Source organism: Rhagoletis pomonella, unplaced genomic scaffold (assembly GCF_013731165.1).
Source record: "Rhagoletis pomonella isolate Grant_MI unplaced genomic scaffold, Rhpom_1.0 Rhpom_scaffold_00012, whole genome shotgun sequence".
Classification (NCBI taxonomy): Eukaryota; Metazoa; Arthropoda; class Insecta; order Diptera; family Tephritidae; genus Rhagoletis; species Rhagoletis pomonella.
In genome coordinates, this window is record NW_023458566.1 from 18,464,954 (window position 1) to 18,481,997 (window position 17,044).

Here is a 17,044-nt window from a genome sequence, read left to right on the forward strand (position 1 = left end):
ACCTCCGAGTGTTTTTCTGACGTAAAAAACAGCATCTCATAAAAATACAATCGGCTTTCGGGGCGGCGTAAAACTGTAATGCTCTAACCCCCCAGGATTGTTCTATATCGAAAAAAAGTTTACCCCTATTTTTTATTTTGAAATCAAAACATATTTAGAGGTCACTCAAAGTTTTCCATGTATTTTTATATGGGGAAAAAACAACTTTTCGTAGAAATGGTATAGAATTATTCGCCCCACATTGAATTCCAACTCTACTTTTTCAAATGCATTTTTGCACCACCCTAGTATACATACATATGTACGTGCGTGAATTTTGCGTAATTCTGCATTCACCTCAAAGCCAAATTGTTTTCGCGAATATCCAAATGCCTTCAATTCATTAACGTTGAAAAATAAAAACGAAACAATTATTTTTATAAAATAAGTAAATAAGTTGGTGTGTACAAACTGGCGTTTTAAAAAAATGGTGTAAAAGTGTAAAATCTGATTTATCTACAAGTGTTTGTGAGTAATAAAATCTTATGAAAAAGTCGTAGTGCAAAAAAGAGAAAATAATTTAAGTGCAAAAGTTCATAAAAGGTGAGCGAATGGAATGGCGTAGTTTCGGTTAACTTTTGTCGGTCATCGTTTATGGCCTGGCCAGTCAGCGGTTGTTGTTGGTAAGTAGCGGCTTTGCTTTGAAGTAAACTTATTTTTCTCTAATCTTACTTATATTTAACTGCTTAAGTATGTCCCCATTATAATACAAGCGCATATTTACGTACATACGTATTTAGATACTAATGTATGTGTGGCAGATATGTATTTCGTAATTTGACTTTTTATGAAATATTTCACGCATCATAAAACTCAACGAAAATACACTTTAGGCAATCATCTCTCGTTTAAATTTTTTATTAGCACTCGCCTCTAGTAAGTTATTAGTTTGAGGCTTATGAAAATGCGGGTATGCGCAGAGCTGACAGAACAGAAGTCTACCGATCCAGTCTGAGGAAAAGTTTATACTAAGGAAATACTTGTGAAAGCTACATATTCGGTCTCCGAAGGTAACGATTACGAAAAGAATATTGATTTTTGTGTTGAATGGCTAAATCAATATTTGAAGGAGTTAATAAGAAAGGATAATTTGAGGATTAAAATGCCCTACAAAAGTGTTAAGCAAAGGATCTTACTGAGGGTAATCGAAAAATCGAAAATTCCATGAAAACATCCCAAAATTTGGGTGTTTTTTTTTTCGGTTATATTTTTGTAGCACATTATAAATCACTACAACGACCCTCAAGAGTAGGAGAGGAAAGGCGAACGAAATTCACGAAAAAAAAAGTTTCTCCTGTAGTTGATCTATATGATTTCCGGGAAAGCTAATCACGGCCCCTGCACGTCTGGATCAAGGTCAACTGAAGATCAAACTTCCTCTTTCAACTGATATCTTTTTTCACCACGAATTCCAAAGGAGCGGACAATTTTATGCCAATATGTAAATATACGTGTTGGCTCGTCGGCCGAGGTTATTTCTGGAGGTTATCTAGACGTGATGTGGGGGCTGAATCCTAAAAAAATGTATACTATACTCACCTCTATGTTTTTCTCATATTTTCTACTTAAAATTTTGTTAAAAGTCAGTTCAAAAGTCAGTTCATACGTGATGATTCATTTGTGACCGAAACATGGAGGCTTTTTTTAACTCAGTTTAAACAAAAATTTGCTGAGGTTGAGCAAATTTCTTTTGGGGTTCGACTAACACACATGGGCACTAAGGCTTTCATTGAGGCCCTTGGAATTGTAATTATAAAATTGCTTAGCGTCATCACCCAATTTGCCAATTGAGCGGGCGGGCCGCAAAAACAACTCGCATGTATGTAGTACCAAACTAAAATTTTTATACATTTACATTAAAACTACACTTCGTTTCAAAATAAAACCCACCACATAGTGACAAGTTTTAACAATATTTTTTTCGTGTTTAATTTTAGTTCTTTTTTTATACAGATGTAGTTACATCTTTAATAAAAGCTAAATATATAAATCCAATTTTAAATTGTAAATTGTGTCCTAACAACATCGGTAAAAACATCGATGATTTAATTCGATACATTGAACTACCATCGATGGAATTTTTCGAAACATCGATTCTTCAAACATCTATAGTCTCACTGTGATCTGCAACCCTAATGTAAATCAGTTTTTAAATGCGTTCTACATTATGTAAAAGCTATAAAAAGTTTAGGAAAAATTTGCATGCGTGCAGCTGTTTGGCCATTACCGTTCTAGGGCAGAGTAGGCTACTCTATAGCATTCACAATCAAGCTTTTCAAAGTTTCGTATAGATCCTAAGAGGGTCGCTGCTTTATAGGCGGCCGTTCTTAGTTTGCTTATATTTAATATAGACGGACACACCCTCCAATTCTGTGCACATGACAAATAATCAGTGAGGTTTGACTATTTGTCAATAAATTTGCACCTAAAAATTAAATTTTAGCAACGTAGTTTAGGCGCCAATTCATTGACAAATAGTCAAACCTGACTGATTATTTGTCAAATGCACAAAATTGGGGGGATATAAATTTAGTTATATAAAACACACGATCAAAATATATCTCGCGAGAGAAGCCTTTTTTAAGCTTTCTATAAGCTTAATATGGACGCGTACAGGGTAATAAATGTCTCTAATCGTTCTAAAGGCAGCGTGCTTTTCTACTACCCCAGTCTTACCTAAATTTATCCGTTAATTCAGCTTATTGAATTATATTTTAGCTCTCGCTGGGTATTTTATGGAAAAGAAACGAGAGCTTTAGGTACATAGAAGATTTTGAATTGTAAAGATAAAATTAACAGCAGTGCCGACAGTTTAGTGCCAGATGTGTTCCAATATCAGGAAGTAATTTTTGTGAAACGGGTTATTGAATATAAGCCCTCGATACACTGATGATAAGAAAAAGGTTTTCTTAAATCACCAGCTTAGTCAAAAGCCTTCAGCTAAAAAAGTTACCAAACTCGGGTTTTTCGCACTATTGCAGATCACATAGAACTTTTGTAAAACTTTGTATCGCCAATACTTTTCCTCTTCTTGCTAATAAAGTAGCCAGCAGAAAGCGATTTCCGCATTCCGGAATCTGAAATTTTTACACCCATTTGCTATGGCGTTAATTACAAAAAAGCGCTTTGAGTGATGTGCGGTATGCCACAAGCGTGCGCTTGCAACATCACTAAATTTTGCATTTACCTACTTATGTTCATATGCACATATGTATGTACCCTCGGACAACAGCTTTAACATTTGCCGCATAAATTTTTTTTTCATTTTTGTTGGCCTGCTCTGAATTTTTAGAAAATTTTTGTGTATGCAGTTTTATAGGCTGATAAATTTTAGTTTATTAAAGTACAAATTTCAAGCTTACTTATATTTTAAATAGGCATATATTTTACGCAAATACCTCTCAAAATTACTCATTTCCATTGGTTTTAGTATACAAAACCCATTAAACTAATCAAATGTTTCTTGCCAGGGTTGCTTAAGTAGCTAAAAGGAATTTTTACACGTGTTGAGCTCTCTTTTGACGCTCGCTTACAAAAAAATGCCCCTAATATCAAATCATTAATTGCAGTCGTCGGGGGATGAGTCGGGAACCAATCGACCTCCAGTTAAAACCGGCATGAGTTTAAATAGTTGCGACAATTTAATACCACTTTGTTACCCATGGAGACTAATCCTGGTGTACTCTATTTAGAGATTAGTCGCACAATTTTTTACAGGGATGTATGTATTTACGTTCCTATTTATGTTTATAATACACATACATACATACATATTAACACATATGTATATACGTTTTTCTTCAATGATGCCTTGAAATACATACACATCACATGCAAGTGACGGAAGGGGTGGCTCATCGTCGTCGTCATCGTCATCGTCATTTAGCTTCCGTGTATTGCGTGTCCTCCATTCATCCATCATACGTACCGTACATACATATGCAACAATTTTCGACATCACGACGACTACACGAGCGACAATTTTTAAATGACACTTCATATTTGTCAACATCATTTCCACATATTTGTTTTAACTAATCCAACGCTTTTAAGTTGCCGCCAGACAAATGCGCAATTTTTCGGTGAAACAGAAAAAATTTAAGAGCAAATAAGATATACATACATACATACATACGTACATACATAGTAAATATGGCAAGATTCGATATTTTTTGTTATCCACGTCAAGTACGCTTATATCAAAGTACGCAAAATCAAGCGTCAAAAAATCGTTTCCTGTCGTTCAAATAATACATCATTTTTATGCTGCTTTTTTTAAGGATATCTCCAGGGTTCATTGAAGATTAGATATGTATTCATATGTAAATATAAGGATATGCAAATTGGAGTCTGTTGTCTATTTTAAAATATATATTTATGTATGCATGTAGCTCTTTCAAGAGCAAACTTTGAAATACACAGTTCAAGGACTTTATGCATTTTGATAATAAAATTGAGTGCCCGTTTTCGTAGTACTTTGTAAGTCAAATTAGGGTTAATATATATACGTATGCACATGCATATGCATATACATACTTAAGTATTCAAATACGTTTACAAATGAGCACTTGAAGTCACGTGTAGCCATATTTGTAGTTTGAGCGGGTCGCAATTAAGTGTGTCGCCTACAATGTATAAATTCTTATCTTCACGCGTACAAAATTCTAGTGTGAATTGCAAATAGATACATATTGACGCATTTGTAAGCACAGGCATAAATACACTTGTGGTCAAAATAATAAGCTCAAAATTCAAACTGACATTATTCGGGACTTATTTTTATTTATTTATTTTTAAGAATTTTAATTTAAAATATATATATTCAATTCGATCCATAAAGAAGCCACATAAATAAAAGTTGTATAGGCTTCTTCAAAAAAAAAAAAAAAAAAAAAAATAAAGTAGCTTTACAAAACGTCAATTTATATAAAGCTTTTTAAACATACATTATTTTTTGTAAATAAGGCCATTAAAGTTTATAACAGTTTAAAAAATTTAAAAAATTTGCCATCAAAATTTCAAACTTTTTGTTCAGAGTTTTTAGAAAATTTTTTGAGTATGCAGTTTTGTGGCCCATACAATTTTAGTATAGGTCATCCAGTGCAAAAAAATCTCAAAACTAGTACTTTGTACTTAAAAAACAAAACTACATACTGAAAATGTTCTGAAAATTCTGAATAAAAATTTTGAAATTTTAATTAATTTTTTTTTGAAACTAGATTAGTTTTTGTGAACTTTGTGTAATATTTGAAACTTTTTTAAATCTGGCTTCTGTTAAGAAAATTACAAAAAAAAAAAATAAACTTGTTGATATGTATGTACATATTGTCACCTGAGTGGAAGATCGATCTACATATCTCGGCAGCCAGTTCGAAAACGCTTTATCTCAGAAAACTTTTAAGAACGCCCTACTGCAGAATTTGATTGAAGAACGTCCTATTTAAGAATTTTAATGAAAGCCACCCCATCTCATTTGAAAATACATTGAAAATGTGCTGCGATAGGGCGTTTTTGAATCAGCAACTGAGATGGGACGATCTTCAACCAATTTCTGAGATTAGACGTTTTTCAATCAAATTCTGAATTTCTTGTGTAAAATTTTCTAGAGCCAGTACGCAGTTCTTAAGAAATTTCTACTACGGTTTTCTAAAGTTGTCAAAAATAGAGCACAAGGCACCCCATGCTTGCAACAGAAATATATGTATGCCCGTTCCATTATTTCTCGAGGAAAGAGTGAGGCAACAGGCTGGTGAAGTATCAGATGTCAAAATTCCTTGGACACACACACACACGAAATAATGGAAATTTGTTTCTTGAATAAGTAAACATTCCATTCTACACGCGCACGCAAAAAAATTGCGTAATACGTTACGTCACACAGGCATACATATAGACATACATACATACATATGTTTAATTTAGCTATGAATATGTATTTATATGTATATACATATGCTTAGAATGCGAAAATTTTAACATTTTTGCGATGTGCGAAATTGTTCTCTTTTTTTATCTTTCTAGCTGTGTGTATGTGTGTGTGTGTGCATGTCGTTATCATCAAAATTACATGGTTTTTTCTTTTAATGGGTCATAGTCAAATTTCAACAATTTTTCCCTGAAGGAAGGAGAATAGGCAAAGAAAACACAAATACTATCACTTTTCACTAACTCAATAGCGAAATAGAAAATTTTTACAATCACAACACCTCCTTATATGAATTCGTCTCAGGTCCTTTTCTCAGATTTGAATTTTTGCAGGAGGGACAAATAACTTTTTACATTTACATACAAACAAAATATTGCCACAGCTTTTATGAAGAGGTCGATAAAAAATTTTAATCAATATATTGCTATTAAAAACTCTGCTTTTAAAAATTCAATATGTGTCCTTTAAAACTACACTCTAAAAAATTGCGACTATAAATCGAGTATATTTTTGTTTATTTTCAAAATTTTTTGTAAATTTACACGATGAATATGTATTTTTCTCGTTTCCACATTTTCGTGTGTAAAAATCATTTTTGTTAGCAGCTTTAAACAATTCTACGAGTGAAATCAAACAGCAGATGTGTATTTTGTAGCTTGTACACACTTTCGTAGTAAATTTTGCGCACACCACAGCAGCCATATTACACTCTAAAAAGTCCGAAATTTAAACAAACTATTCGTTGAATAATCGAGCATGTAATTTCGCGAATAATAAGGTGGGAAATCAGCAACCTACCTTTTAGCTAGGAAATCTACAAAATTTTTTTTAGAGTGTATGTACATATATACATAAGTGAAGGGTGCGTAAATACATATACATATTGGAAAACCGGTATAATTTTTTTTTTTTAATTTTCATTGAAAACGGTTTGGTGCATTTTCTTCCATAACAAAAAGGTGCAAAAAGCCGTCAGCATAAAAAATATTAAAAATCAACACAGTCTTGCAGTGGCTTAAAACTAGCACTTTACTATAATTTAATGGGCTACAAAACTGCATACTAAAAAATTAAAAACAAATTAAAAAAAAAAATTCTAAAAAAATTAAAAAAATTTGTTAATTTGTAATGTACTCATTTTACTCAACTTCGGTGTAACGAAAAATTCATAACTCAAATTATTGTAGAGTGCACTCCATAATACTATACTTAAATATTGCGCAATACTCAGAGCTACAATTGTGATTTTTTAAAATTTTTTTTTTGAGCTGGCTTATTTTCAAAAACAATTTTTTTTTTTATCAAATATGTGTATGTAAAAAATTTTTCAAGAAAAAAAAATTTTTAAATACTTATTTTCATAGAGAATTTTGATGTGTGTATGTGTGATTTTTTTTTTTAATTTTTCCCTAGCCCCGTTCTCGAGATATTTGGAAAACTTTTAAATCGATTTGTTTTTGTTTTTGTGCTGTGAAGCTTTCAAAAATGTGTTAATCAAGTTAATGCATCAACGCTAAAAATTTTAAATAAATCAAACACATGAAGTGTCAACCCCGTCCGTTTTGGTATGGAACACCCCCTTATATGTATATAATATATATACTATATATGTATGTACATATGCATGCGCATAAGTAAATATGTATCTGTACAAACAACTCAATTCGCATAATGTAGCTACAGGGCCGCAGTAAAAAAACAAAACAAGAAATTGGTAATTATCAATTAACTATACATATGTACATATATTTTTTTTTTTTTTCAAGAATTCTTGGTGTAAGCCCGGAAAAAATACCATTGACCACAAATCTCAAATTTACAATGAAAACATGTATGTAATATATAATCGTTGGCATTGCTGTAATGAAATATGGATGTCAATGACATAGTAAGTATCGAATACAAAAACAATAGCAAAACAAGCGCGTGTACTAAAGAAAACAATTAAATTCAGTATTTTACTATTTATATACATACATATGTATGTAAATATAAACATTCGTACATACATACATACCTATACAAATATAAGAATAAGAAATAAGAACCAACAACTTACATTTTCAGTGGCGGTAGAGCTCCCGCGAACTGAGAGCAATCAAATTTCTTAGAAAATTAGCGAAAAAGGCCATAAATTGAAAAAATTTCAAAAGTTCACTTTACTTTTATGCGAAAAAAGGCAAGGAAAACAAAAGCAGCAGTGAGCGTAGAATAATTGTCAAGCGACTGGCCACTTACTCGTACCAACCTTTCCCCTGCCAGCCACTTCAGCGACATTGTTGTGATCGAGTTTGTTAGTCGTTTAGTTTAGCAAATAGTTGTAGTTGTTGTGTTGTGTTTTTTAATTGGTCGGTTCCTGGTGGTGGTGGTGGTGGTGGTGGTGGCCTTGGCAAGGTTTATTAACCTCATTGCTCATGTGATAATGTAAAAGCACCTTTTTGTTGGCCATAAATAGGCATTGTTTTGACAGATAGCAAGTAGTTGAGTTGAGGTGGAAAAATTGACTCACCGCGAATAAGTACGCGGACATAAAGCGCATATGTATAGTGTATATGTATGCATAAATATCGGTCTGTATGCCCATATGGCACGTTTGAATATAAGTAGTAAATAAACAAAATGGTTGGTAAATCGCCAAGTTCACGGACTTCTGTTTTTGATTTGTTGACGAGTGTGAAAATGTCAGGTGCATTGAAAATACACCCGTAGATATACTGAATGAATGTACATATGTATGTATATGCACCTTTCTACATACATACATACATATGTAAATATCTCTGAACGGCCTTTGACTTCAGCGGACTTTATTGATGTAAATAGGGTAGACTGGGCCATAAAGTCCTTCCAGCCGTACAAATCTCCAGGCATGGATGGTATTTTCCCTTCTTCCGAACTTCAGTCAGCATCTGACGTTTTATATCCGATACTTGTCTTAATCCATACGGCTTGTCATAAACTTAGTTTCATACCCAAGGGCTGAACCCTGGCGAAAGTTGTGTTTATTCCCAAGGGAGGTAGAACCTCCCACGTTAAACCAAGCGACTTTCGACCGATCAGCCTTACTTCTTTCTTTCTGAATGTTCTGGAAAGACTTCTAGACCAGCAGCTCCGACAGGAAATTGATGTAAATAATCTCTCTAGCTGTCAACACGCCCACTGGAAAAGTAGATCTATGGATACAGCTTTGCATAGTATTGCCACACAATTGAAAAGGTACTCGCTTTTAAGAAATTTGCAATAGGCGTTGTTCCTAGATATCGAGGGTGCCTTCAATAATGTTCTCCCGGTGGCGGTACTTCAAGCCCTAACCTCGTGGCGCTGAGGTTTGCACACTCTAGAATTTTGGAATATCTTTCAGAAGAATTTAGGCGCCTGGACTACACAGTCCTGCCTACGGGACTAAAGAATCGCTTCCAGACAAGGATCCCCTCACGGGAAGAATGGGAGGAGGATTCGGTCCTGATCTCGTATTCCTACTCAACAGCCATCTACACTGATGGCTCCAAGTTGGATCTGAAGGTAGGAAGTGGGGTATACTCGCAAGAGCTCTCACTTAGCCTTAGTTTTCGTCTGCCAGATCTATGTAGAGATTTAGGCTCAACTAGCAGCAATAAACGAAGCTGCAAGTTAGCTGGATAGAGTGTCTAATTAATCTGAAGGCGGTAACAATCTTTTCTGACTGCCAAGCGTCTACTAAAGCACTTATGAGTGACAAATCTACGTCGAAGATTGTTATGGATTGTAGACGTACTCTTAATGAACTGGCAAGATGTTACGTCACAAATGTTGTATGGGTGCCAGGCCACAAAGACATACCGGGAAACTGTACTGCAGATGAACCAGCAAGGGAAGGAACTTTGTTGTCTGTAATCAGTACAGCCCGTAATGCCCGCTATCTTCTTGCAAGCTCTGGCTAGAGAATAACTTTGTCGGACGGGCAAATATAAGATGGTCTGCGGAGCCTACTTGCAGGATAGCACGACATATCTGGCCTAAGCTGAACCAGCGTCGATCTCGCCCTCTCCTCCACTTGGAGCGATCACTGCTGCGACATGTTATTGGAGTTCTCACCGGGCATTGCCTGATGGGAACCCACGCCACTAAAATGGGTGTGCAGTCAAACGACTACTGTCGTAGCAGCCGTGATGAGGAGGAAATCGAAAGCGTGGATAAGAATAAAAAAAAAATCAAAAGCTATCGAGAGTGCCGAAGTAAAAGTGGATAACCATAGCATACGTTTGACATTTACGCTTAGAAGTAAAAATTCAAACAACTTTCTTAGGTTTTCATACGTTGCTATGTAAGTAGGTACTGCCGTAAAAATTTTTACATAGTTTTTCTGTCCAGCGCACGCATACGGATACGCATGCTATGGAGATCCGCCTCAAACACGACTTCTCATGACACTCAATACACTTGTCCTATGAAATCTTAGAGACAAAGCCGAGAGGTAGTGTATTAAAGGAAAGACTCGTAACGGATATAGTCTTTAATACCTCGAGGTCTCTTGAAGTCTTACTTAGTCTTGATCCAATATACTTATTTGAGAAATCCCAGGCTAGCTGCAAAGCAAATAGATGAAATGCAATTTGTCCCGGGCGATTAGAACTCCCGAATCTAAATTCAAATCCCGTTTCCATTTCCATAAACGTCTCTAAACACCACGAAAGAGTAAGTAATCTCTATCTCTAAATACCAGCATACGTCCACATGATCACCGTCGCGTTTTCCAAGCATGGCGAGTGGACTGTGTGTCCTTGGACTTCCTCCTGGATGAGCAGTTTGCAGAGTGCAGTGCCGAAGAACTCGAGATCGCTGCTCTAATACACTGAAGTACATCTCTCTGAAGACGATTTGGAGGAACTTCCGGAGCTTTTTTTTTAAATTTTTACCCCTTTAAATCATATATCCGTTGATGGAATATTACCAATTATAAATCAAGAAGCTCCCAATATGCCTACCTAAAATAAAGGCAACAGAGAAGTGGCTTTCACTATTGAGAGATTACTCCACCACAAAAAGCTCAATAGTTCCATTTACATATAAATATGGAGGGTGCGTTTAATAATTCCGGTTTAGATTTTACGAAAAAAAGCGCTTACAGAAGTAGGGCCAGGTTTCCGGCTCCCGTCTTGAATCGTATGTTGCTGTTAAGCAGCAGAGTAGTTCATCCAGAATTAGGTTTCCAAAGCAAGTGCGTATATCGACACTTGAGTGGAAGATCGACCCTTCTCGGCACTCAGTTTGAAAACGCTTTATCTCAGAACGCTTTTCAAGTACGCCCTATTTCAGACTTTGGTTTGGTTTGGTTTGGTTAGTTTTCTTCCGGACTTTTTATCTTAGTGTGAATCCGGTGGTGAAAAACTGAGCGATCCAACGGAAGCTCGGAACGTCCTGCTCGATCTGGCATCGATAGGTCGCGAGTAGTGGCTTGAATTTTTAACCTATTCCGCTAATAAGGATCCCGGAAACTGTAAGACATTCTATGGAACTGCCCCAAACGAAACAAGTAGATAGTTAAGAATGGAACCAAAGTCCTCGTAAGCAACTTTGCTCAAGTTTCGGGAACTTCATTATGCCACTGTTGGTATCGACTTATTTAGATCGAATTTCAGGATATGCCAAGTGCTTTTTTGAAAGGAATGATTTAAAATTTCATGAAAATCGTAGATTTATACTAATTCAAACATATGTATGTAGTTTCTGTGGAATTCTAGTTTTCACTGGCCCCAAGCGGAAGTGTTACGTTGTTGGTCATGTCAGTTTAAAAGAAGCCCACAAGCACTCCGTTTCTCAAGAAAGCTACAAACGCAGAAAGAAAATAAATATCTACTTGACAATCGTAAAATGCTTAATTATAAACCGTTTCGCAAAGCAAAAAAGTTATCGTTAGAGGCCAAAAAACTCTGTACGACCCGGCGAGCATAGACCTGAGGCAGGCGAATTATTTCGCTTGTGGAACAATATAAGTAAATAAATAAATACAAGACCGGTTTGAAGCGCTTAGCTTCGCGCGCAGGCTGGAGCACAGCAACATCTACATTCACACATACATATGTACATACATAGGAGTACGCACATGAACACTTCGCATAATGCGCTCGAGGAGAAAACACACAACACACGCGTCGATTTCGGACAGCAAATTCTGGCTCTGAGCGCTCGAAGTTCACGTGTTTCCCTCGTAAATGAGGCTACTACGTCTTAAGAACGCCTCCTAGAGACATTAACCTCAAATCCACTTAGGTACATCCCGCACCACCACCATCACCACCGCCACCGCCACCAGCACCTGTACCACCAGCAAACGCTCGGAGAGCCGAAAAAAGCGCAACAAATGAAATTACTTGGAATGAAAAAGTGTAGAACCAGTTTTTGAAAGCAGCAACTACATCGGCACTTGAATATTATTTGCAAACAACACATCGTGAATAAAGAGAAGCAAAAAACAAAAAACAACAACTGCGAAACAACAATAAAGCATTGTGCTATAAATAAGAACCCAAATAAAAATAACAGAAAAACTTTTAATGGCAAAAAATATTTCGAAAAGTTTCATTCAACCCTTTTTTGTTCCAAGTCTTTTTATTCTCGAAAGACTTGCGAAATTCATACAGATCTTAGATGTTCCTTTATCGCTTTTGGCGATGCTTTGCTTTGGTTTTTTTACACACACATGCGCGATTATGGTTTTGTTATTGCTTCCACTAGTTCTTCTGGTTCTCTACCAATTTCTGCTTTTTGCCATTTTGGCTGATGAAATTGCTTTAGCTGTTTACAAATGTACACAGACAGATACAGGTCTCTCGGTGCTTGCTCACAAATTAAGACGCGTAGTAAGATACTCATGTGCAGCCACCAATTACAAACTTTCGATTCAAAAAGAACCCGGCAGGAAAAATTAGAGCATAATTCCAAATAAAGACGAGTGAAAGCAGTGTGAAATGAAGCGTACCATTGTGTTTCTTGTACATACGTAAGTCCCACAGGTAAGCTGCCTTGAAAATAGGGACTTTTATTGGTTTGGTACGTTGACGTTTACTCAATATATTGGGGTCCGGAAATGGCATTAATGTTAATGGCCAGTGTTTAAAAGTAAAAGGCAAACTCTTCGATCACTCTCGCCTCTTCAATGCACACAACTTTACCTAGTCCCCAACCAAATAACGCCTGAACGAAGATGGTCTTGCCTCGAATAAGCAACCAAGTTGACAGCTCACCAATACCGACGCTTAATTACCCGGAAATGTTAGGGATTGCGTTTGACAGCTTGATTTCCTTCTGCGCGTACATAACCGCAAGTCTAAATTATGTGCCAAGGAACTGTCAAAAATCCTCATGGCCATACAATTTGTATGAAGCATACGACAATAACGCGGCGCCTGCGCATAGCAAATGGTATTTGAAATGTTAATAAAAACGAGAGAAAATGAAAAAAAAAATATCAAAAATGACGCCGCGTTTATTTGGATATGGCGCGCGCTAGCACTCGTTGGCATTGGAAAACGCAACGCTTAGCGCTCCGATTTAGGGACAGCAGTCAGTGTGGTCATCGGGTACCTACTACTGGAATACAGAGGGCGAACCTCGGACGGTATTTTTACGCGGCGTTATCCATGGATAGCTTGTAAATCTCTAAGCCAGACCTTAGCGCTTATTCCTCAGTAGCCAAATAGACAAATTACATCAGAATGTTTTCGGGTATCACAAAGACGCAACTTTTAATTCGAGTTAGTGTATTCACAGGTTACTGTTCGATTCGAATTCACGTCGTGATGCTTAATATAATTCCAAATCCTTATTACCTCTGAAGTCTGAGAGCCTCGACGAATTTCCACTGCGCCTTTAATACACCGAACGACCTAAGTAATTGCCTCTCGGCAATAAGTTAGAAACGAAGTAGCTGGCTCAAAAAATTTATCGACGCTTAGCTATTCCGTGTTGGGAAACGTAGTAGAATAATGTCTAATTTCAAAGCTGCTGGCGGTTGGGCAGGGTGCACATTAGAGCGATACAATAGGCGATACGATAAGCGATACGATATGAAAGCGCCATCGACATGCGCGCAGTGCACATTAGAGCGATACGACACGCAATAGCATATGCGGCGCGATAGCAAACCGTGTCGCTCGGCCGATACGCAAGCGATATTGTGTCGCCGCAGTGTCGCAGTCATGCCAATGAGCACCGTTTTCATCGCTTCCTACCGATTCCCATGTACTCAGCACGTCGATGTCGCTTTCATATCGTATCGCTTATCGTATCGCTCTAATGTGCACCGTACCTTAGAGTTTTCCTGATGTTCCACCGTGTGTGTGTAAATATGTATGTATGTATGCCCATACCTCTAAGCTAGTGTATATTTTTTTTTACGTAAATGCGTTGCGATCTCCTATTTCATTCAAGGTGTGCCTATTCGTTTAAGCGAATTTACGTCGGAGCGCGCCAAAACTTGTAAGCGACGCGCTTCTAATTGACCGGCAGTTCGACTATCTGTCTTAGCTGCCATACCACCGCCTAACGCTCCCCCCGCGCCCCTCCTGACCGAAACTTTTGCGTTACGCTGTCCCTTCCATATACATACATATCGCGTACTACGTTCGCGTGTTGGCCGGTGTCAATAACCTGTAGCATTTTTCGAATTTTTTTGCGGACTTTTGTTACTCCGTTTCGTCTTTGCTTTGTTTTTGTTTCTCTGACATTTTGTTTTGATTGCTCAGCGCAGTGTTGGATATTTCTCTTTAAAATGTGTGTATGTGCGCGCCGCTTGTCCTCCTTTCCCGGCCCCACTATTATTGTTGTTGTTGTTAGTGGTCTTTTGTGGGGCGCATTAAAAATTATTCGATGAATCGTGCGGCTGCTCCCTTTCAAGCGCCTTTGTTGTTCCACAGCTTTGTTTGCTTTATTTGCTTCGCTATCTGGATTGTTTTGCTTTTTCGTAATGCAGAATGAGACTTGTGTGAATTACGACTAAATATGTATGTACATAAGTAGCCGCACTTGTGAGCGCTTTTTACTGCTCCCTTCTTATTATGGCACCCACCGGCTGTGTGTGTGTGCCTTGCGGGGGTGACGGTGCCGATCGGAATGCGGCATTTGCCCATCGGTTAGCAGATGCATTTACTGCGCAAAATCAACGTATGGCAAACTTTCATTGGCGTCTTATGCGAGCGCTGTAGTGTCACTGAACTGGCGCGTCATTGCGCGCCAGAACTTAATTCAGCGCGCCAAAATACATACATACTCGCTGCAATGCAATGACCGGATACGCATTACGTCAATGGCATAGTACCAAGGAATGTCATGGCGTTTCCACTTCTATGCATTCACGTCACTCATGGCAAGTTGGTTGTCAGAGGTTTGAAGCTTTTGCTGGAATTTGGAATTCGAGGCGAATCAGTTGAGGACGAGTTTACAAACACACATCCACACATAGGTCGATGAGCTGGGACTTATTGAAATTCGTTGCAAAGAAGTGAGGAGCTGAAATGAGCTATGGCGTCCGGATTTCTGCAATAATACACACCAATGCCGAACTCAGCTCATCATGCGAGTTGTATCCGTTTATAGAATCACGAAACATTCGACTTCAATGAAGAAAGGGATCCGCATTAGTTTACTGCCCGAACCCATGGCACAAACCGAAACCCGATCTTATAAACACTTGCACCGTTGAAGATTGTCGTCATCAAAAATTTTACTGTCATTCTCATTTATTTATTTTTTTTGATTTTTAAGTTTATTTACATACATTTGCTAAAATAAGTTCGTCAAATTTGTATTGTCTTTGGGTTAACTCAAAATGAGCATAGCCTCTTCGATACTTCGCGTAGCATTGTTGTCGCAGCACAGCAACCTTCTGCGCAATGCGCTTCGCCAACGGGCAGACTACACCAAGACTCGCGTGAACCTCAAGCTAACCGGCGATTCAACTGTAATATGTCAGGGCTTCACTGGCAAACAGGCCACATTTCACTGTCAAGAAGCCATTAAATATGGCACGAAATTGGTTGGCGGCATTTCGCCGAAGAAAGGCGGCACCAAGCATCTCGACAAGCCCGTCTTTGCCACCGTCGAGGAGGCCAAAAAGGAATTGAATCCTCATGCGACAGTACTGTATGTGCCTGCGCCGGGTGCCAAAAAGGCGATCGACGAAGCGATGAAGGCCGAAATTCCACTCATTGTGGTCATCACCGAGGGCATACCTCAGCATGATATGGTGTGCGTGAAGGACGCGCTGATGCAGCAGGAGAAAAGCCGCATCGTGGGACCCAATTGCCCGGGCATCATAGCGCCGGAGTTGTGCAAGATCGGCATCATGCCTGGCGACATACACAAGCGCGGCTGTGTGGGCGTGGTCTCGCGTTCGGGCACATTGACATACGAGGCCGTCAATCAGACAACGAAGTACGGCATGGGCCAAACGCTGTGTGTGGGTATAGGCGGTGACCCCTTCAACGGCACCAACTTCATTGATTGCCTCGATGTCTTTCTGAAGGATCCCGAGACAAAGGGCATTGTGTTGATAGGCGAAATCGGTGGAAGCGCCGAGGAAGATGCGGCCGAATACTTGATTGAACACAATACGGGCGATAATGCCAAACCAGTTGTGGCCTTTATAGCAGGTCGTACAGCACCACCGGGCAGGCGTATGGGTCATGCTGGCGCTATTATTTCGGGTGGCAAGGGTAAGGCCATCGACAAGGTCAAGGCGCTGGAGAAGGCGGATGTTATAGTATCGGAGAGCCCTACGAAGCTAGGATATTTGTTGTCGGAGGAGATGAAATGCCGGAATTTGATCTAATGGCGCAGATAGTCGAGTGTTATGCGCGGAAAAGGGAGTATTTGTAGTGTTATTGTTGGAAGGAAATATAAATTTTCGTAATATACATATAATTTTTGTAAATTATGAAGCCTTGAGCGAGATTTCAAACGGAATGTAATTTGTTTGTCTTTAAAATCAGATTAGCATAAAACGGTTAATAATAGCAGTTTTGGCTGATCAGCTACAAAAACAAGTTTATTATTGAGTTAGTGTGAATTACTTAAATAGCAATATTGAAGCTCAAAAACAAA

At 38.0% G+C, this 17,044-nt stretch overlaps 1 protein-coding gene across 1 annotated transcript; it reads left to right on the top strand.

The window, feature by feature from the left end:
- Positions 1 to 15,770: 15,770 nt before the first annotated feature.
- LOC118747474 (succinate--CoA ligase [ADP/GDP-forming] subunit alpha, mitochondrial-like) lies at positions 15,771 to 16,830 on the top strand. The gene has a single exon (XM_036481525.1). The coding sequence runs from the start codon at positions 15,771 to 15,773 to the stop codon at positions 16,770 to 16,772; it is 1,002 nt and encodes a 333-aa protein (XP_036337418.1). The 3' UTR covers positions 16,773 to 16,830.
- Positions 16,831 to 17,044: the final 214 nt, after the last annotated feature.